Consider the following 23,163-nt stretch of genomic DNA (forward strand, 5'->3'; position numbering starts at 1 on the left):
TAGTATACATGTATTTATGCTAAAGCACTCTGTTACAGGGACTATTCAAGTTGTCTCAAAATCTGCATGCACAGACTTTTGGCTTGCAAAAGCACTGTGAACAAAGGAAGAGATTAGAAGTGTGTTCATTATTTTTTTTTTCTTGCTCGCTACTGGCATTCCACAGGTGAGGTACGCAAGGAAAAAACGAGTGCAAGTTCCTGCACAAATTGCATTATGGACAAACCACAAAACAGTTCCGGATAGAGAAAACTACAGTTATTCTGCAGGAAGCAGTGCATTATCATTATGTCCAGCTACTGAAATGGCAGCATTATTTTTTGGAACTGGAGTCTGGGATGGCATCTGATTTGACTGCACGAGACCGAAGAAGCACGAAAGAAGAAGTTGTGGTCTTGACGCATTGGTGAAAGTGTGTTTATTGTCAAAAAATACTATTGTACACATGGCTGCATGAAAGCACAAGGTAGACTCTGTGTAAAAATGCATATGGATAAGATTAATAGTTGATCACTGAGTAGGTGCTTGACTAAAAATGCATTACCTTGATCAGGCAGGAGTTGAGCTAAAACAGTTGTGCTGCAGAGTTGCGGCTCACTTATGACACTTCGCAAACACACTGAAGCTGCTGAGCAATGGTGCACACAACTAGCTTGATTCTTGGGCATTATCAGGCAAATAACAATGCAGTTACTTCACAAAACATGCCTTTTTTGAGGATGAAGCGAGTTAAAAAGATCACATGATGTTACACCAGCTCGTATCGCCAGCCTGATTGTTGCCTTGATACAGCTGTAGTTGTCTCTCTGGACTGTCGCTGCTTTTGTTCGATTCATTTCCGTCCCTCTGAGTGCATTCTGCAAGCGTCTCGAGAAACAGGACAGAGCATTCACTGCAAAACAAAAGAGAGTTTCTTAAACATTTGTGTAGTGTATACGTTTGGCAACAGGCAAAACCTAGTGAAAGTGAAGCTTGTCGATTTTTTTTAGCCTGCTGCAATGTAACGAGAATATGTTTTCAAAACTACACTGTTCCTGTCATAGCACAGTATCACTGCTGATGTAAAAAAAAAAAATTATGGGGTTTTACGTGCCGAAACCACTTTCTGATTGAGGCACGCCGTAGTGGAGGACTCCAGAAATTTTGACCACCTGGGGTTCTTTAATGTGCACCTAAAGCTATGTATATGGGTGTTTTCGCATTTCGCCTCCATCGAAATGCGGCCGCCATGGCCGGGATTCGATCCCGCGACCTCGTGCTCAGCAGCCCAACACCATAGCCACTGAACAACCATGGCGGGTAACTGCTGATGTAGTTAAAGAAGTTGTTGTCTGAAAGGGCTTGTTTAGACAGCACAATATTAAGGGGGTCCTGAATCACCGCTCGGGATTGGTAAAAAAAACGCTGTAGAGATGGCACACGCTGCTGTGAACATATCAGCCAAATTTTGAAGTCATGCACGGCGCCTGGATCTCGCAAGTGGAGCGCAAAGTCGCCTTTTTCTCAAATGCTCTCTTTTCAACAGAAGCATGCTCCTCGCTCTTTCCTGGACGCTTTATTTTGTAATATAGCAAATTTCCATACGCGTCTGCTATTGGCCAATAGCTGACATCAATCAAGAAGGGTGTTTGGATCAGTGCGCTTCTTCCTACTGTTACTGTGCACATTTATTGATGCAGTTTAATAAACAGGCTCAAGTAGTGAAAATCTGTGTTCAAATTTTGCTACACAGATTAGATTTTGATACACACATAGCAGTGGTCCGATACATAGCATAGATACTGCAGCCACCGCGGGGTGCCACGACAATTCTGCTCGCTCGTTGTGGGTTTTGTACTTACCCATTATTCTCGTGAGGTGCCCAGTCCCAGACGGCAAGTGTTGTGCCTCCCGTTACAATCCTGAGAACTTTCCGCTCCACAATGTCGGATGCCAAGGCGCTGACTTTGCCTTGCCCAGTACACTTCAGCGTGCCCACATAAGCACCGCCAGGGAGGGTTCGCACTAGTCAACGAAGGAAGTACACTTCAATTAAAACATGCCATCTCTGCCCTCAACAACCACTGTTAGAAACTTTTTCATACGCAGAAGAAGCAATGTTGCAGTTAAGTTCAGTGTGCCACGATTTCGTAAATGCAATTTGGTAAAGCACAGCTATCTTGTGCTGAACATTGTCAATGCTGGTAGTACGAGCTTTTGCATGTCCAGAAGAAGCAACAATGTGGTTAATTTCGGTGCGCCATGGTTTCGTAAATTTGATTTAGTAATGAACAGCTATCTTGAGCAGGACATCGTCAAAAACATACTGGATGGACGAATTAAATGCAAAGAAGTTTGGGCTAACAATAACATCTATCATCTTTGCTTTTGTCACTGAGTTATTCAGGCATGATTTCAACTAGTGGGCCCATGCTGTCTTCGGCAGCACGATACACATCAGTGTGAAATTGCCACTCTTATCACTTGCAAGAACGGTTCTTGCATACAGTAAGTACTTCCATGTTAGCATTTAATTTGTTCAAGGTACATGTGCAAAAATTAAGACTATTGTTTTTTTAACTTCTAGCCCAATAAAATGCTTTGCTCCATTCTCAGATATTGCTACACATATAAAGTGGAGTTTTTTTTTTATAGTACGTTAGATGCACCGAGCTGAACCATGCTATACCTGAATCAATGGTTGGGCTAGTTAGTGACTGATAATCTTCATGAAGGCAGCATGGACACACTGTACGCGGAAGATAAAAGACAAAAACAATATATTTATTGTGTACAGAGCCTTCATGCCTTTGTGAAGCTCACTGAAGCTACCATAGAAAAGCAGCTTAGGAGCTCACGCAATGTTCTGTTAAGTAGACGTCTTTACGAAGATAATATAAAACCTGGTGCAATGATGGCAGCAGGACATGGCTGGCGAAGACATGGCCTCTATTCACATTGCTCGCAAGTGGAGACAATACACTAAGCAGCGAATGTGGGCACAATGAATGAACAGCTCACAGGCACCTGTTTTACAAATACAGTAGAAACCTGTCGACACATTTTTCAAGGAACTGTGAAAAAAAAAAAAGCAAACAGTGAGGAAAGCTCGAAATCGCCACAGCAATGTTAGAAACAGCTCTGAATGGTTGCCAGTAAAGTTATCAGACATCTTGTCTGATAACTGTACTGATAACTGAAAAAAAGGGAGGTCTGGATGACCTCCCTGTCTTTCCTGTCCTTGCTCTCTATCTCTCTCTCTCTCTTGGTGCTCATACTGTGACCAGAGACAGACACATGCATGCGTGTACAATTAAGGGAAATTTACTATGTTCTGTGGCTGATAGTTCAAGTGGCTGAGGAGTTCTATAGAGATTTATACAGTACCAGTAACACCTACGACGATAATGTGAGAGAGAATAGTCTAGAGGAACTTGAAATCCCACAAGTAACGCCGGAAGAAGTAAAGAACGCCTTGGGAGCTATGCAAAGGGGGAAGGCAGCTGGGGAGGATCAGGTAACAGCAGATTTGTTGAAGGATGGTGGGAACATTGTCCTAGAAAGACTGGCCACCCTATATACACAATGCCTCATGACCTCGAACGTACCGGAATCTTGGAAGAACGCTAACATAATCCTAATCCATAAGAAAGGGGATGCCAAAGACTTGAAAAATTATGGACCGATCAGCTTACTGTCCGTTGCCTACAAAGTATTTACTAAGGTAATCGCAAATAGAATCGGGAACACCTTAGACTTGTGTCAACTAAAGGACCAGGCAGGATTCCGTAAAGGCTACTCAACAATAGACCATATTCACACTATCAATCAGGTGATAGAGAAATGTGCAGAATATAACCAACCCTTATATTTAGCCTTCATTGATTACGAAAAAGCGTTTGATTCAGTCGAAACCTCAGCAGTCATGGAGGCATTACGGAATCAGGGTGTAGATGAGCCATATGTAAATATACTGGAAGATATCTATAGCAGCTCCACAGCCACCGTAGTCCTCCATAAAGAAAGCAACAAAATCCCAATAAAGAAAGGCGTCAGACAGGGAGATACGATCTCTCCAATGCTATTCACAGCATGTTTACAGGAGGTATTCAGAGACCTGGAGTGGGAAGAATTGGGGATAAAAGTTGATGGAGAATACCTTAGCAACTTGAGATTCGCTGATGATATTGCCTTGCTTAGTAACTCAGGAGACCAATTGCAATGCATGCTTACTGACCTGGAGAGGCAAAGCAGAAGGGTGGGTCTGATAATTAATCTGCAGAAAACTAAAATAATGTTTAACAGTCTCGGAAGAGAACAGCAGTTTACGATAGGTAGTGAGGCACTGGAAGTGGTAAGGGAATACATCTACTTAGGGCAGGTAGTGACCACGGATCCGGATCATGAGACTGAAATAACCAGAAGAATAAGAATGGGCTGGGGGGCGTTTGGCAGGCATTCTCAAATCATGAACAGCAGGTTGCCACTATCCCTCAAGAGAAACGTGTATAACAGCTGTGTCTTACCAGTACTCGCGTATGGAGCAGAAACCTGGAGGCTTACGAAAAGGGTTCTGCTGAAATTGAGGACGACACAACGAGCTATGGAAAGAAGAATTTAAGGGATAAGAAAAGAGCAGATTGGGTGAGGGAACAAACCCGGTTAAATGACATCTTAGTTGAAATCAAGAAAAAGAAATGGGCATGGGCCGGACATGTAATGAGGAGGGAAGATAACCAATGGTCATTAAGGGTTACGGACTGGATTCCAAGGGAAGGGAAGCGTAGCAGGGGGCGGCAGAAAGTTAGGTGGGCGGATGAGATTAAGAAGTTTGCAGGGACAACATGGCCACAATTAGTACATGACCGGGGTTGTTGGAGAAGTATGGGAGAGGCCTTTGCCCTGCAGTGGGCGTAACCAGGCTGATGATGATGATGATGACTATGTTCTTCGACAGTGGCCCCTTCCCACTCTTAATATGCTTTACCGCATCACATGACTGTAGTGTGGTAAAGCTGCCTTTAAGAACTGGCAAAAAAAAAAAGTGGCACCAACACATGCTTATCAAGACTGACGAACATGTACTTCCAATGTAATTAAGGAAAATACCGCAGTGGGCTAGTTAGTTTAACATAATTAACGCCATTGCGTCAAGAGATGAAGGAACAGGACTTGAGCGAGAACACAACACATGTATAGATGCTGCTCAGGTGTAGTGTGTTGTGTTCTCGCTCAAGTCCTGTCTCTTTGCGCGACAGTCTTAATTACGTACTGCCACCATTTCTATGTGGGGCCATGTGCAGGGCTTGACAGGCTTCACCACAACTATACATTCATTGTCTTCATAACGACGTGCGAGAGCAAATTTGCCTCTGCATCACTAAATTTATGCGACTGCTATGTTCAAATATGTAATGCCTGAGCATTACAAAACGGTGATGTTTTAAATGAGAAAACCATAAATAGGAGTCAATGGGCTGTATGTTGAGACCGCAAAAATGCGACATAGCAGCAGGGAAAACACAACAGTGAGGAACGTCCTAATGGGGTTGCACTGTACCTGTATATGTAATTTCCAGTCTTTAAGGTCTCAGCTATGTTTGCAGCGTAAAGCATTGTGAAGCATTCATTATAATTATAATACTAAAGTATAATTCAATCCCTTGAGAAACCGGAAATCTACACCCCCACATACTGTGATATTCTGAACCAGCAGTGCAGACAACAGGACTACGGGATGATGACAACACGGGTGCCATCTTCCCATATACCTGTTGTCTCCGCTATTTGTTCAGTATGTCAATCTTGCGCCAATCAGTCCAAATTAATGAAATTATCACTCTTACCCACATATTGTGGTTCTGCTAGGTACTTATACTGTGCGTTTTAAAATGAGTTGCGCATAATCTTTAAACATCGCCTATGACAAGCAGCACAATTCCGCTCCTTGAGCTGGTGTTTACTCAGAGGCAAACATTATTTGCACAAGAAATTAAAAGATACAATTAACTAGTTAACAATAGCTCACTTATTAACTTTTAACTAATTGCATTATCACACATATTGCAATTTAAGAATTGAAGCCAGTGAGTTCACACTATCTACTTGGAACAAATTGTGACAACACCACTTTGAAGATATGTGTTCCCAAAAGGTGCAACAAAATGCATTGGTGTTGGAGTTATCATTATTCAATGCATAAAAGGGTGCTTTGTTAAAAAATTAGGTGAAGCAAAAGTCTGTTGTGCTGCAAAACTGGTGCTAGTTTCAAGATTTGTTCTAAGTAAATGTGCCTTGACAACCAACTGGCTTCAATTCATAATTTGCAATGTGCCCTAAGATAACTAGTTAAAAAGTTTATGAGTACTTTTTCAGTTAGGCAATAATGCATTTCAATTTCTTGTGCAACTGACGTTCACCTTTTCAAACAATTCAGCTGAAGGAGTAGAATTGCATTATCTGTCATAGGCAATTTAAATAAAATGATGTATAATAATTAATTCTGAAACACAATATAGCATTGTGAGTAGACATCACTGGTTTCATCCATAAGTTAGGTTTCCAGGTGTAATTGTGCAGTACATTCCAGAAAAAAAAAAAAAAAAAAAAAAGAAGCCACAATTTACAGTGACTGTTCTTGTGAAGGTTGGATGAGTAAATTTTAATTCACGATATGTAAATCTGAATTCAAGGTACTAAAGTGGTTGCAGTGTCAAACCAGGTAGCTAGCTGCAAGCACCTTGAACGCTATGCTGTTAATGCCAAAATTCTGTCTGTCTCACATTTGTTATTTGTTGACACTACATGCTCACATAGGGAAAAGATTCATCTGCAGGGCTTTTATTTTTTGCCAAACATCAGTAAAACTAGTTCCAACTGCAGCATGTACATGATTGGCAACAGTTTCATATGGAGAAATGAAGATGGTAACACCTCAAATCTCATCATAAGGTCACTGCTACCAAGCAGGAGAGCCTGCAGAATAGTGCGGCATGTCCATTAATATTTCTTCATGGATGCATATTGCCTGCATATTGCCTGCTTTTATGCTTAATACATAACACAAAATGTTTTCCACGACTTGGTCTCAACGATGACACACACGGTTTAGTACTACTTACTGTTCACTGTACTGTTTCCAGTATATCTGTCATAAGATGTTGACAAAAGAAGGCTGTCCTTGACAAAAACTGCTTTTGCAAACCCATGGTCGTGAGGGTGGTTTTTCAGGTAGTCCACCCTTCCTGATTTGAAAAAAAAAAAAAAAAAGAGACATGTCACCGTATGCACTGTGACAAAACAAACCACCCCATGGACTATCTAATAGTCACATCAACCAACATTTTGTGCTCTTATTTAGTCTGTCCACGTAAGTAGCTCATTAAGCTCATTAAGTTAATTATGTTGCCTTACCAAAATATAAATTGTCAGTTGCTAATAAGGGCTGCGGGCCAAAGTCTCAGAGCTCTATTGTGGGCACTGGAAGATGCTGATTGTAAGGTTGCCGATAAATTTTCACTTAAACCTCCATCTAAATTGCTGCACCCAATTATTTATCCAAAGTCTCAGAGCTGTATTGTGGGCAGTGGAAGATGCTGATTGTAAGGTTGCCGATAAATTCTCACCTAGACCTCCATCTAAATTACTGCACCCAATTATTTATTACCTCTAGTATTCCGGTGCAGTGAAAGCTTACTAAATTTATTCAATGCTATTCTGTATTACAGTACAAAAACGGTGACAAATTGTTGCTCAATGCAGCATTTGTGTGCACCACACTGGGATTACTGCTTTCAAAGTTTCTCTTACAAAAAGCACCTCAAGGCAAAGTCAATGGGACCTATTTTTCACATGATCCTCATAAACTTATCCAGCCTCCAAGAAGCCTTAAAACAGAGCTTTCAAGACAAATGGGAAGCCTGAACTCGAGGCAAGTATCGAGCAGCCTGGTCCGAAAGAGATGAAGGCTATCGTACAGTTCATTCTTTTGCTCAATAAACAGAAAACAACTGGCCAAGGTGGCATAAAAACTGCACAGGTAAGCCCCTGTATGAGCTTCATGAGGACAATCAGAAATGACTAGATATACAGGGTGTATGATTCATTGCTAAAGTCCTGTCAGCTCACCATATAAAACAGTGTAAGCAGATAAAGAAGTTTGCTTGGAAAATCTGTAGAGTTGTGTATAAGAAAAATAATTTCTCAAAAATGAGGCACAGAGTACATAGAGTGACAAAGCTCTACACAGTAGAGGCATGATGGTGCTAGCCTATACTGGAAAGTGCCTTGGGACAAAGGAAGTTCGTGAAAGGTACTTAGAGGTGTGAGGTTAAGAACTGACCAATCTGAAGACTATGAGAGATGGATCATGAACAACATGCTCTATAAGTTGCTTTTGTTGTATCTGCATGAAAAAGGCTTTCATGCTTACATTTACTTTCACCTCAAAGTTATGCCACGGAGCAGCCTAAGCAAATAAAAAAGAAATATGCATCCAGAAGAGACAACAGTGGTGGTGACAGACATCTTGAGACAATGTGATCAAGTGTAACACACTGAAAAACACTTCTTTTAGGAAAAGAAATTACACTGAAATTTTATGTGCAGGGGAGCAGTGGAACAAAGTCACTTAAATATTTTTAAAGGGCAAACAAGAGACACGGCACAAAAGAAAGGTCATACAAAGGACAGGCACTTGTCCTGTGTACAACATCTTTTTTTTGTGCCGTGTCTCCTGTTTGCGCTTAAAAAATATTTGAGTGACTATGTTCCTCTGCACATAAAATTTCAGTGTCATTTTTCAAAAGGAAGGAAGGAAAAGCACAGGCGCCTGTCCTGTGTATGATGTTCCTTTTGTGTCATGTCTCTTGTTTACGCTTTAAAAATATCTGCCAAGTATGCACCAACTAGGCCCACAGAAAGTTCTTCCAAGTCATAGTCACTCACTCATTATAACAAGTGTTTTAGCACTTTCGTTCGATCCAGTGTCACAAGCTATCACACTGTCAAAAGATGTTGATTTATCAACCGCGGAGCTCTCCTAAGTCCAGCATTCGTCATCCGGCGTCCTGTGTCACAAAGGGGGGCAGGTTCCAGAGCTCACCGCCAGAGGGCGCGCCGAGGGCAGGAGCGGAGCCCCATTGGGATGGGAGCGGACCAATCAGAGTGCGCGCTGGGGGAGGGGAGAGGAGAAGAGTATAAGAGCAGGTGTTTTGCCAGCGCATGTCCTTTCGTCCCATGGATTCCTCTTGACATGAGCGGCAGCACCGATGTCACGCAAATCCCGAGCTTCGAAAGCGAGAAGCGCCAGCAAAGCACCACCGGAGGGAAGCCACCACTGCCAAGAATCAAGAACGAGAAGCGGAAGCCAAGCGCTGGTGGAGGCAAGCCAACCCCACTTTCAAGAGAAGGCAACCAAAACCAAGCGCCAGCAGAGGCAAGCTAACGCCCAATTCCGGAAGTAGGAGGCCGAGCAGAGACGTTGACGCAGATTCCTCCTATGGAGGGTGGCGATGGGTGGTTTAAAGGGACACTAAAGGCAAATACCGAGTCAAGCAAAAGTGACAGATTAGTGCTCGAGAACCTCTAAGGCGACAATATTATCGCGGACACAGCCTTAATAATAGAGAAATCGAGGTAAACGCAGGACATGATTAGAGACTCCCCCGGGACATTCAATTACTTGCCCGATGACGAAAGCACTCCTCAGTTAAATTCTGTAACTAGTACTCAACTAATCGTTGCAAAAAACATCCTTGTATTGTATTATAAGATGAAAAAAAAAAAAACACGCTACTTGTCCAGTTCCATTTCATGTTTAGAAAACCTAACTCATTGAAATTACCATTGACGACGATGCGGACGGTTGAAAGGTTTCGTTTTCACTCGACTCTGAGTTGCCCACACTTTCACATTTCAATACTTTCCTGATCGCATAGTGCTGCGCTGGTTTTTCTGGCTCGCGAAACTCACACGAACTGCAAGTAGCAGAGAATTCAAGTTCCATGTGATGCTGCGGGATGCCCGAACGGTCTACGCCACTTGACCAAAAAGCAGCAGCAGCGGCAAATCCGCCGCTCTGTCTTGGCTGCATGCCGCCGTCTATTCGGCGCCGTTTTACTCACCGATATCTGCAAAGGGCGGTGATGGTGTATGCAACGTCACCACTCCCCCGGTTGGGTGGCAGGAGATTTGAATTTCGAAAAAGGTATTCGGACCCTTCAGATACAATTTTCTCTTAAATGAAGTCTTTTCTTGGCATGAAACCAGTGTAGTGAGGTTTCTGGAAAGGTATTTAAACAGTCCACATCGACTCAGTATTTGCCTTTAGTGTGTCCCTTCAAGAGAGAATTCCTCGACCGTACGTGCGGCCACACCTGCAAGGTGTGTGATAGACCATGGTTTGATTGCAACCTCATGCAACTGAAGAGTGTGCGCAATCCGGAACCGAAGCACGAATGTAGCAAAATGACAACAACGAGACGAAAGACTTTCATGAAAATCGTGCTAAACACTAGTTCAAAAACTGCACTAGCTTCACTGTTTTGACAGCTTTCACTGCATTGAACTAGTTTTATTTTTTTTAATTTTACATTCTGCAGCCCTACAAACGCGGGTATAATAGAGCATGAGTAGGTACAACAAAGGATTCACAGAGTGAACATAAACAAGAATGTTACAGGAACACTACGTAACAGAACATGACATAGTATAATGAAATGCAGAAATAAAATCCTATGGGGAATGCACATTACCAGGTAACAAATTCCAAAGGTCAACTGTTCTGGGATAAAAACTGTATTCAAATGTATTAATGCATGGTATGTAGTGTCACAAGATGCAGACACTGCTCGCGGCAGAAGCTCACGTTCCAGTGTTGCTGCACGCACCTACAATATGGACTCTCGAAACTCACCTGTGGCCCAGTCAATGACCTTCACGCACGCACTGTCCCTGCCTACAAATATCTTGGAGCCATCCACTGCCACGCAGTGCATATGACAGCTTTCGGCTGCATCGGCATCATGCACTTGTACTGCGCACAGCTCATTTGACAGCCATTGCCACACCTTTAGGCTTCCGTCGGAGGAGGCTGAGAAAACAGTGTCTGTCCAGTCAGCCTGGCAGACGCAGAAAAGCAAGGAAAAGCACGAATAAAGAGATGCCCACAGCTTCGCTGAAAAAGCAAAGCAGTGACAAGTGGCAGGTTGCGCAACTGCAAAGAATCACCATCATGAATTTTCCTCCTTTCCCTCTGTTTCATTCCATGTCTCAACAGTGCTCGCAGTAGCAGGCTCATAATGACTATTTTGTAGCATACAACCCGTGACCCTATGCGGTAAGGGGTTGGATCTGGATGAACGGTCACTACTTTTTCAGTTATGACGAGGTCACCTCATCACCCTTGCCAGGGGCATTTTGCCACTTTCTGAATGGCTAATGACGAACAGAGGCTGCCAAGGGGCGTTTTTCTTTTCACAACATAAATGACAGTAAGTTTTCCATCACCTGCACTTTTATTAAGATCTTTTACGCTAAATGGTAGCAGGTGATCCTTGTATGTCGGGGTCCCCCTTTGTGCATAGAAAAAAAATAAAAAAATCATGACCTGTAATGGTACCACTGTTTCGTTAAAAATAAGCCTAAAAATGGGGTTAAAGGCCAACTGCAATGAAATTTCACTTTGTTTAAATGGGTTATAGATGAGTAGTATATGCTACTGAAGCAATTTGGCAGCAGAGAATTTCAGAATAGGGGCCCCAAAAGTTTGGGGCCCCAAAGAGCTTTGCGTGTGTTAGCGTTGGGGCACGCAGGAGTGAAGAGTTTTACAATAGGGCTTTGCATTTGTGGATAGTGTCTTGCGCAAAGAAAAGCTATTATAAATAATTAAATAAAATATACCATTTTATGATAAGAAGAGTAATTTTGACATTCGTGTTTCTGCATTTAATTACAATTTCGAGGTTTTCTGTTAGCAGCAAGCAATTAGTTGGGCTTAGTTTTGAGTAACCAACTTTACGTGCTGTCACCAGCCAAGTTAAGCCATGTTAAGCCTATGAGCCATTATATCGACAATCGAATTTGGAATCAGCAATGCCTAAAGAATCAATCTTCATAACACACCCTAGTTGAGAGAAAGTGATAACTGCAGTCACTTCTCCTTGTTTGCGAACTTCACGCGTTACCACGAATCGAGTCCAGTTTGGTGCTAGGTTAGAGCCACCGCTTTGATGGGTGCCTCCATGACTGTTGACGCAAAGCTTTTGGGGCTCCCGCTAAATCAGCGAAATAGCATGCCCGATGTGAACCCCAATTGCAGTTTGCATCTCGCGCATGCGCAGTGGCTTAGGCGCTATTTCTCTGGGGCTCCATACTTTTGGGGCCCCTATTCTAAAACTCTCTGATACTGCAGGACTCGTTATTGTCCAGTCTTTTATTAACAACCTTTAAATGGTACTTCAGCAGGTGACGCACACACCTGGTGGTTAGCAGTATGATACAGATACTGGAACATGAGCTCAGAGATCTTCAGCACACTGCGAGTGGTGCCAAATTTTGGAAGCTACTCCCAGACGGCATGCCAGTTCTCAACCGAATGGGTCCTGTATAATTTAGGGCAAGTGGTAATGGTGGGTCGGTATAGAAAATATCCATTTCTGCGAGCTTAGCAATGCATTTATTTATATTTGAAACGCAAAATTTTGCATGGAAGCTGTTCTATATTTATGCAATTTGAAACCTTTTTACGGATAAAAAATTTTTACTGCAGTTGGTCTTTAAGCACACAATCAAATGATCCTGGGGGAAGTTGACTATGCAAGTAGTGTGACATGAGTTAACAGTAGTGCCTGCAGGACGGCTTCTAGGCTTTTAAATGTGTGCAGTTAATGTAGCATGCAGTCGGCCCAGTTCCAGAGGTTGTAACTCCATACTGCTAGCGCTAAGTTGTGGACCAACGGAATGTAACTGCTATCATTTTCCAACTTCTGAACCCGAACAGTATGTTCACCCCGGCACTGTTGCTTTCATCTACTCAATATGCTACTCAAAATGGGGCAGTCATACAAAATACAGTCATAATAAGTTCAGTCATACAAACAATTAGGGGCAGTCACATAAAGTTGCCTCTTGGCTTCTACTTACACTAGTTTTGGGGCTCAGTTCATCCTTAGTCTTTGTTGCTGGTTTAATTCATTCATTTCGAGTTTTAGACAAGAATTCCAGCTTTGCAGGCTGTCACTAATAAAAGTTTGCTAATGTGAGGTGCTGTGAGCCATAAACCACGAACAATGAATCAGTGCCGCAAGCAGTAGACAAAGTATGAAAAATTAGCACCAGCAGCAAGCAAACACCTTGCAACTACACAATTGAGGGCTGGTATTATATTGCAGCAATTTCTTTCACTTGATTCTGTCCATTTCTTACCGTCCACCACTCGTGACTGGCCAATCCTGGTGATAACATAAGTGGAGTGCCACTCCGACCAATCATGAAGCGAGATAAGGAAAATAATTGGAACAGAATTGCTTCATTTTCTCAGCCCAGGTGTCAAATCAATGAGGCAATTTTTTTTACCCTTGGCACCACAACGAGCAGGCAATATAACAAACCTCAAAAACATGTGAAAGGACAATTTTATTTTACCCCCATGAAACTTTGCAAAGCTGGTTCCATAATGCAGCCCACTGCTTGACTTAGAGCTGTGGCTTTCTGAGCTAGACATTTTTGTATTAATTACACCTGCACAGTTGTGATTTGGCACAGTTTGCAATGCCCGCATGATTCACGTACCCGTATGGACTCAATCACGCCATCGTGGCCAATGACGGAACTGAGAGGAGATCCTTTTGCCACGTCCCAAACTTCCAGCTTGCCCCCTTCTGGAAATTGAAAATGAACAAGCAGCTCATTTAACCTTAGAGATTCAAGAAAAAAGATAATTATCGCAGTATTCCACCAACCTGTGCCAACCACAATGTGGCAGTCGTCGGTGATTACTGCAAGGGCTGTAATGGCATTGTAGGTGTACATCGATTTCAGCAGCTTCCCTGCAACAGTGATGCATTTATGTAGTGCTAGAACATCTGCAAAGAGCTTTCAAAATTGAATGCCAAGTATTTAAAGCTGCTTAAAATGTGTGCAACAGAATGCAGGAATGCAAATACAGTTAAACATCGATATAACAAAGTCGGTAAAATAGGCAATTTGCTTCGTTCTATAGAAATTTCGTTTTATTGAAATTCAACCCTTTGTGCAAATAAGTACAGTCACCGCTACATTTTTCTTACATGGAACGGGGCCGCAGATTTTCCCAAATTTCCGGGCTATTGAAGAAAGCAAATCTGAATGAAAAAACAATTCATTTTGATAAATTTGGGAGTTGGCAACAAATTATATGGTTTCATGCCATGTGCGTCGACGATATCTTCTCGCCAGTACGAATCAAGTGAAACAAACCACACTTGCGCGCACACTCGGCCCCTGCGTCGCCCGCACTGAAACAACGCTATCAGGAAAACCGCTGGCAGCAGGGAGCGAATGCTTCATCTGCCTCTCGCTCCAACGGGTCACCGGAATTCAAGGTTATGCATCGTCTACCATTAAATGTGCGGTAAGACAGCTTACATGGTGTCATGCCATCTCGGCATGCCCACTCTTTTTACATTCGGCGGATTACCACTAAAGCAGGGTGCACGGCTGCGTATGCGCTCAGCCACGGCCAACATGACAAGTGTGCCAGATATCGAGACGCGCGCCCACTTGCCACCCAACTCCACCCCTGCCCCATCGCGTGCGCTTGATCACGTTACCACGAGTGAGCTCCCCCCCCCATTCTTTCCCTTTGCTTGCGCGGGAAGGTGGCGCTCGTGATGCCACCATCTTTGTCTCACCCTTGCCCACTTTCATTCGCACCTAAAGCCCACAGTGCGTGGGGCGCGACAGGATCCTATCGCACTTGGACTTTATACAGAACATGAGTTGCTCTTGTTGCGCTGGTTTTTGAGAGGTGCGTTTGTGAACAGCCGCCTGTAATTTCGACCATCTGCATCCGTGGAAGTTTCCATATATTGTCTCATCATTCCTTTGCGGCAGCAGTGAAATTTCATTATACTGAAATCACACACAAACACACTTTGTTATATTGAGGTTCTACATAAATAGCGTTCTATGTACAATAGGTTATGAAAAGTTAAATACTTTGTTATATCGAGAATTTTGCTATACTGAAGTTCATTATATTGGGGTTTAAATGTTAAAAAAGTTATGGGGTTTTACGTGCCAAAACCAGTTTCTGATTATGAGGCACGCCGTAGTGGAGGACTCTGGAGATTTCGACCACCTGGGGTTCTAACGTGAACGTGCACCTAAATCTAAGTACACGGGTGTTTTCGCATTTTGCCCCCATCGAAATGCGGCCGCCGTGGCCGGGATTCGATACCGTGACCTCGTGCTCAGCAGCCCAACACCATAGCCACTGAGCAACCATGGCGGGTGGGCTTAAATGTACTACAGTACGATTCTTTTTCATGTTGCAGGTGGTAACATATGCACAGGGCACTAGTTCATACTTTAACGAAAATAAGGTTGCTGTAATTCTGCTCGTGAAAACAAGTAAAGGATGAACCTTATTCTGATGTAGAAATCTGGAATAGCCATAACTTGAAGCAAAAAATAGAAACAATAGAAAAAAGTAGATTTTTTTACCTACAAGTAAGCCACACTTCTAATTTATGCTAGAGGTGAGAATAGTTGTGTTACTGTAAAGAAAGCGATGAAGAAAGCTTCAGGTTCATTTTCACAAGAAAAATTCCTAGCTAGAAAAAGATAAGTTCATATTTTAATTCATGTAATAGATGCATCTTGACTTTCTGCACAAAGTCTTTCAGAAGACTGCGTGACTCTAGATAGGAATTATTTAGTCTGTACAGAACTTGTATGTGACCAGTATGGTGAATCTATGGGGCTGTGTCATAACCTCTTTGAGGTTAGTATAAAGGTAAGTGACCGGATCATTGTTGAACAGTAAAGATAAAATACACATAGCACTCAAACGATTAATAGTCTGCCGTGAGCTACTTTTCTGTGGGCAAATTAGCAAGCCACCAGGCATCTCAAAAGCGCACCTTCGAGAGCAAGCCATATATTGAGACAGGCATCGGAGGAACCACTGACAGCCAGCCGATATGTTGATGTGCACCCCATGCGACCGCATAGCACTTCTGTCTGCTCAGAGGACAGGAGGAGAACAGCGTTGACAGATCCTGTGTGTCCCCGCAGACTGCACAATTCCCTGCCTGCTTGCATGCTCCACACTTTGACTGTTGTGTCGCCACTGAAACGAACATTTGAAGTCAACTTTCTCATCTTAACAATGAGTTCATGCAGCAGAAGAAGGAAACACTGAAAATCAGGTCCTGTGGTACCATAGAATGCAATGACGCCTTGATGCAAGACGCAAAAATTTCGTGCACACCGGGCATAACAATATAAAGCAACAAATGCCGAACATAGCATTGACAGAACTGTCAATCCTAAAACTTGAGAAGTACTATAGTCAAAACCAAAAAAAGACTAAAATTTTATGACAAATCACTAGATTGTGTTAATGCTACAGGTGCTTTACTGTTCATTAAAAAAAATTGGAGACTGTTTTCTGTGGGCACACTGTGAAAATGAACTCTGTGCTACAGTCACAGAAATACTTAAATGCATTGCAGACAAATGGAAATGCTCATGAACTTTCTTCACAAAATATTAATGGTCAAAATTTGCAGTATTAAATCAAATATCTCACAACAAATAAAAGGTGGTCGATATTTTAGTTGCCTTTACGGACTGGTTCAATGACTGGGTGGTGCTGCTTCAGGTAGGAATGAATAATCCAGCAGGTCCAAAAAAACATGGCTCTAAAGAATCGATCAGTGTCCATATTTGTATTTAGATTGCACACAAATGAAAAATAGCGAAAAGACTAGTGCCAATATGGCAATTGTAAACAAGCTAAAAAATTTGGTATTTTGCGATAAAATCACAAACGTTAGCAGCTACACATTAATAACTTAGTCAACCTGATTTTCTTTTCGTGCTTTACAAGCAGTCTGCGCATAGCATAATGTAATACAACTGTGATAACAAGGTTAAAAGTGTGTTTTTCACATTAAGCACGAGTACAGCAATTCCTCACATTCCTCACAGGAATCGTGAGTTCCGCTGGACAGTTGTGCATTGTTGTTGAAACTTATAATACAAATCTCCATGTGTGTTAAACCTTCTTCAAATCCATACACAGAGATATAGCACTTCTTAATAAAAGCTGATACAGTGTTTCAAGCTTAGCTTGATAAAGATGCTGAAGAGCCTAACCTAGCAGACAGAACGAGATTCTGGTCCACGGCGACTGAGTGCACAGTGTCGTTGTGGCCAAGCAGCAGCGTGCATTTGAATTTCGCTTTCTTGAGCCTCTTGTAATGCAAAAGCCATTGCTCTGATGGAGAGCTGGTGGGCACTGTTGGCATCACCGCCGTGATGAGTGGGCGCACGTAGGCTGCAGAGAGGACAAGACGGGAAATTGGGCGCGAGTTGAATCATTTCCATAGCATCACACAGAGGCTTAGCAGTAAATATGTATTTGAGTAAGATTACAAGCAATGCTACTGGCAGGAAAGCTCACAACTATCAACATTATCGGCTGCTCTGTGGAGTGGGTAGGAGGGCTGACAACTTTACAACTACCATTAGATCGGTGAAATGAATGCATGGCCATGCGATTCCAATGTTAATTTGGCATGAATTCTATTAGCCCTGTTATGATATAGCTATTACGTAACGCAACTAAACACCAAATACAAAGGTACAACCTGGGAAAGCCAGTCACAGCACCTCACCCGCTATGAATGTTTGCTGGTCTATCCACACTGCGAAACATTTGCCTCGCTGGGCTATGCAACTCAGCTATTACATTAGATGACTATTTTTTTCAAGGGGGTGCCCTTCACAGCAACAAAAAACAATCTACAACAGCTTGCTGTTATACTTGCTGAGGAGCACAACAACAGACTTAATCTACGCACCACTCTGGAAGCAACACAGGAGTTACCTTTCATTTATTTATTTTTGTTTAGTAAGCAGATTTGTAGCTCTCAATGACTGCTTTATTCGGAGTGGAGTTAAATGCTTGTGTCTTGCAAACGAAACAGTGCACTGCTTAATATGTGATTAATATAGCCCTGCAATCGAATAACTTGGCACGTTGAAGAAATCTAAATGGCGAGAAAATTAGACGTTGAATTACTTTCGCAAGCACCGAGAAAGAAAACTATGGTAAACTGTATTACAAGAAGTACTGCTTTCACCAGAAACTGGCACAGCCTACATTTCACTGCTCCAACCAAAACACTGGCTACATAGAGTTTTGCTTTATTTGTCATACATTTTATTTCCTTCACTAGTTACATGCATATAGAGAAGTGACCAGGTGCAGGACCCGAAGTTTGTGGCTACTCCATTTATTTACTTTTGCAATTATGCAAGACCATCTGAATGAATGGGTACTCCTCATATGCAGGTCACCTCGTCGAAAGAGGAAAGGAGAACAGCATCTTTCTCTAATCATGCACGCTCATAAACATATGTTTGTTAACATGTTTCTTGGGACAAACATGAAAGTGACAATGTTAGGAATGAACAACGTACGTGGTGATGATGGTTCATGGCAGGATTCCACCATTCTTGAAACAAATCGTTTCTTGTGACGACTTCTACTTTTTCTCTGCTTAGCTGGAAAGTACCAATGGCTTGTAAAGTGCCAAAAGCAGCAGTAAATGACCAAAGCAGCATTGCTGTTTTCAAAGTTAAGATGTTATGACATTCTGAAATTATCAATTACTCCATAAATATTATAGCCAAAGCAGGCAATGATCGATAAAGGGAATGAGAACAGCAGAACTACATCTTTGTAAACAATTTAACTTCACAGTCAGGAGTTTAAGCTAGCTGAACATTATAATAATAAAAAGAAACTGCCTTTAGGTAAGAAATGAAATCCCAGAGAACATTTGAGATTTGGAAATGGTTTGCCATCACTATAGTGCAAAGACAATGAAAACAGAGAAAGATAATAAAAAGAGCATATCAGGAGCACAAGTAAGTGTTTGCTGAGTACACAATCCTATTGTTTTTGCTTCTTTTCTTTGTCTTTCTTTACATCTGGTGTAGTAACAATGCAATGTAGTAAAAAAATGAACAGGGACATCAAATAATTGCATGTATGCCTGTGTGATGCAGGTACTGCAGTTAATGAGTTTGTGTACTTTTTGTCCGTTGTCCAATGCGTATAGCCCACCGGTACAAGCTGAAGGAGCCTCTCTAGATCCTGCCTCTCTGGATGGCCTCTCTGGATATTGTGCTCTGCTAATGGCTTTCCTAAACAATTACTCTTCATTTGGTGATGATCGGCCATAACACTGGCCATGAGCAAAAAAATAAAAATGCACGTAAATGACACATCAGGCTGACCTGAGCACCGTTTCCTTCCTTTTGAGCAGGGGGAAGGAGACTCTCGTGAAATCGTGGTTTGGATGTCTTCAGGGTCGGAGGACTCAAAGTCATCGTATGTGTCAAAAAGCTCCGTTCCCTGGACCTCATTGTATACATTCTGGCATTCTTCCTTGAAAGCAGTGCTGCTGCAATACAAGAAAGAAAATAATGCACGTAGTGATATAGCAATGTTGCACTGATGCTCACGCCAAAAGTTCACAGCACATTACTGAAGCAGGTTTCTGCAACATGTATCGACAATGTCTCCGTGGGCAAAAAAATTTTCATATGAATATGCTTTATTGTCACAAAGTTCCCATGTAAAGCCAAAATTGTCACATCATCTTAGTAACATTATCATAATGTGTCTGGAGTGAAATATTCGTTGACATTCAACCACTTTCCGGGTATGGGAAACTTAACCCTCCAACATTTTTTCACACTATATCACAATTACGCTTCTTTCACTTTAGGCATATTTTTACAGCACTTGATACTTCATCTCATGCCGATCATGCATGCAAGGTCCAACCTGTTTGTCAAAACAACAGTGGCAGCCACCACAAAATTTCAGGCTTCAATCCTTGAACTACTATGAATTTGACAGTGGAGCTCATTACCATCAAACATAGCAACAAAAAGAGATTCTTCTTTTTGGTTGGTGTTATCAACCATTTCTTTTTTGGGAAAGGGAAAGTGATATTTCCTAACACGCTTACCTCGATATTGTTTTAATTTCCTTAATGTAATGTCATTAGGACAGACAAAGCATTCCATCAAGAAAATGTAAAATGTTCTTAAAGTCTGCGTCACAAGTGGGCGTGGCAATGTCATCTATAATTACCTTAGACCTAAGAACTGTCTGTTATCAAAAACAGAGTTCTACATTCATTGTCATAAAAATTAAGAAGAAACGTAGTGATGAACAAACTGGAAGCCGGGCTAGTTGTCCTCAATTCATTTCGAAATTTAAAAGTAAAACAGGACAAGCACTGCGGTAAGTGTGTGCTCTTTGCCCCTATACATGCAACGAAACTTCAATGGTGAAAAATGTGTGTTATTGTCATGAGAAATGGAACGAATTGCACCTACAATAGGCCTGTCCTGGCACAAGACATATCCAAAAGCCGTTACACATGAACAAGACTCTGACATGACCAACTTGCAGGCTACCATGTACTACGTATACAAACAAGCTTTTATTGCGTAGTTCTACCGTGATTCCTGCATGTTGTGGGGTTGTGTCCTCCTATATCCCATTCAGATGCCAATTAATTCTGTCAATTTTAATTTCACCACCGTTTCTGGAATCTTCAGAGTCATGAAAGGTGTGCAGCTGCAAAACGAATTAAGGATTTTCAGTTTTTCAGTGAGCTTTGTGAAGTTTAGAGAAGGTGGACTTCATGTGCGAATACTTCACAGGAACGTCAGAATAGAGAACATCACTATTTCATACGTGGCATACTTGGAAAGCATCTTATCCGGCCACTTGAAAAATATGCCCGATGTAAAACACTGCAAAAAATAGCAAAAGAAGTGAGCCCACGCTACATGATGAAATACTGACCGCAAAAGCAAACAACCAGCCATCTAGCTTCCAACCTGTTTTACTAGATGTCTTACAAATATTATTGAAACTTGGAACAACAGTCTAATCAGAAGTGTTTCAAGGTGTGTGTGACCATTTTGAAATATCTTCATCAGTGCTATTGCAGTTTATTTACTATATTGGTGAGTAGAATCGTGTACACAGTGCCTGAAGGGAATATCTGCACTTAAATTTACACTCTTATGCTCTAAAGCGTCCCTCCTTGGATAGAAAATTCAAAAAGAAGAAGCATGTTATGCACCAACGTATGCAGACATACCTAGACATGCTGTCAGATGTGCTTCTGCTTCCACTGGCTGCATTCGTCGCCTCTGTATGAGAGGTGGGTGCCTCCGCAACACCGGTCATGTTCAGGCATTAGGATTTGCTTATGTTGCTATACAAATTCATTCCTCCCTCTGTTCCATCGTTGTCCTAAACAACAAACAATTAGACATTGTGGTCACAGAACAAATATGCCCACAAGGGGAATACATACAGAAACAGCCAACTGTCTTGAGAGTCAGTTACATCTATTAACTGAGATACAGCCAAAATAGCGCTTTTGTAGATGGGGCTTTCACAATAGTGATGCTCTTACGCTTTAACAAAGTATTTCAGTTCAGTGACAGAAAAATAAAAAAAAAGTTAGAAAATGAGAGAAAATGAAAAGAAACCAATAGGACTAGAGATGCACATCTCTGCATTTTCCGTTTTCAATTGGTACTGCAGCAGAACATATAAATTTGAATTGAAAGGGAGGTGTTTGTTTGAGAGGGCAACTGGTCCAGCATCGATTGTGGCCGATAAGAAACCAGGTGATAGCCAAACGAATTGTGGCATGACGCTTGTTTCAAATCAGGAACTCGTGTTACAAACTGTCGAACTCTCAAAGCTATTTTCAATTTTTACATTACAATAACGCGACGTTATCAGATCGCTCGTTTTAACGTCCCAGAATCGTACAATACTGATTTAATGATAAGAGTCTGCTGACGCTACTAAATAGTTAGTGCCCGAAAGCGATGTTCAGTGTACGAACGTACTACCGCAAAGAATATGCTGTCATTGTCATAAAGTGGCCGAAACAATTCAGCAACAGCTGCAAATAACGAGTATCTTAAACTACTTGTAAGCGGAATATTGTTTCGAATGCTTAGCCATAACAATTTTCTATGCTTCTTGTGAAGAAGTTTATTGACTCAGAGGTTACTCTGAGAAGTAATGGGATGGTCAGGGCAAGGCATTTATCATGTGCGCGACAAACTAGTGGATATAGGAACCGACGTACTGCATTTGGTACGTTGCTTCTAGTGGAATAATCAAGTACAGGACGTAGGCGGAAATATACGTAGCGACGCAAGTGTACAACCTTTTTTTTTTTCTTTTTGCGTCCTTTGTTTACATGCGTTGTTTGTACCTAAGCGTATCTGCCCTGCAGCTTCGCCCAAATATGTGCTTGTATGTTCCGAATTCGTTACCCGTCGACATTTCACTTAACTGGCTGCTCTGGGTTTGCTTGTGAGTGAGCATATTTGAGCGTGCCAAGAAGGAAAAAGAAAAAAGAAGGCGACTCAAAACATGCAGTATATAATTAAGCAGAAACACCGGCCCAAAGTTCCCGTTCCATGTTCGAAACCACCAGCTTTGCGTAAAGGCAGAACGTTTCGTTTTCGCAACACGCACAAAGGGCCGGCATTTATGACTGTCACACTAGCCGTATAACAAAAAGGTTTTACGTTGTTTGGAGTCGCAGCCTAAACAAAAATGCGGCTGTGTTCATCTCCTTGATCAATCAACTACACATGCATCGGCAGACCGAACGTAAACAAAAACAACCATAAAATAAAGATAAACGCTCAAAACAATCGTACAGCGTTATTATTGCAGTCTTCAGAAACGCTAGTTTTAGAGAAACATTTGCGTTAACAGAAGAAGCGTTTGGTTGTTCGTGTGCAGGTAATAAAATATTATTTAACCTTATTTTTTTTAAATATTTTTGCCGGTGTGGTCATCAACTTGTGAAGCCATGCTATGGCGATGGGCCTGTGATGCTTCGT

The 23,163-nt window shown here is 41.9% G+C and overlaps 1 protein-coding gene across 4 annotated transcripts; it reads right to left on the reverse strand.

The window, feature by feature from the left end:
* Positions 1–401: 401 nt before the first annotated feature.
* On the reverse strand, positions 402–22,950 carry LOC126546279 (uncharacterized). 4 transcript variants are annotated; one of them, XM_050194446.3, is made up of 12 exons: positions 22,843–22,950; positions 21,384–21,538; positions 19,495–19,658; positions 18,673–18,756; positions 17,344–17,524; positions 16,104–16,312; positions 13,941–14,027; positions 13,771–13,859; positions 10,895–11,099; positions 7,101–7,223; positions 1,842–2,004; positions 402–892 (listed from the first exon to the last, which is right to left on the reverse strand). In XM_050194446.3, the coding sequence occupies exons 2-12, from the start codon at positions 21,470–21,472 to the stop codon at positions 739–741; spliced, it is 1,548 nt and encodes a 515-aa protein (XP_050050403.2). In that variant the 5' UTR covers positions 21,473–21,538; positions 22,843–22,950; the 3' UTR covers positions 402–738. The 4 variants fall into 4 exon arrangements, with proteins under 4 accessions (XP_050050403.2, XP_050050398.2, XP_054918549.2 ...); XM_050194441.3 differs by having other exon boundaries at positions 19,495–19,661; XM_055062574.2 differs by lacking the exon at positions 22,843–22,950 and adding an exon at positions 22,395–22,813 and having other exon boundaries at positions 19,495–19,661.
* Positions 22,951–23,163: the final 213 nt, after the last annotated feature.

Source organism: Dermacentor andersoni, chromosome 3 (genome assembly GCF_023375885.2).
Source record: "Dermacentor andersoni chromosome 3, qqDerAnde1_hic_scaffold, whole genome shotgun sequence".
Lineage (NCBI taxonomy): Eukaryota > Metazoa > Arthropoda > Arachnida > Ixodida > Ixodidae > Dermacentor > Dermacentor andersoni.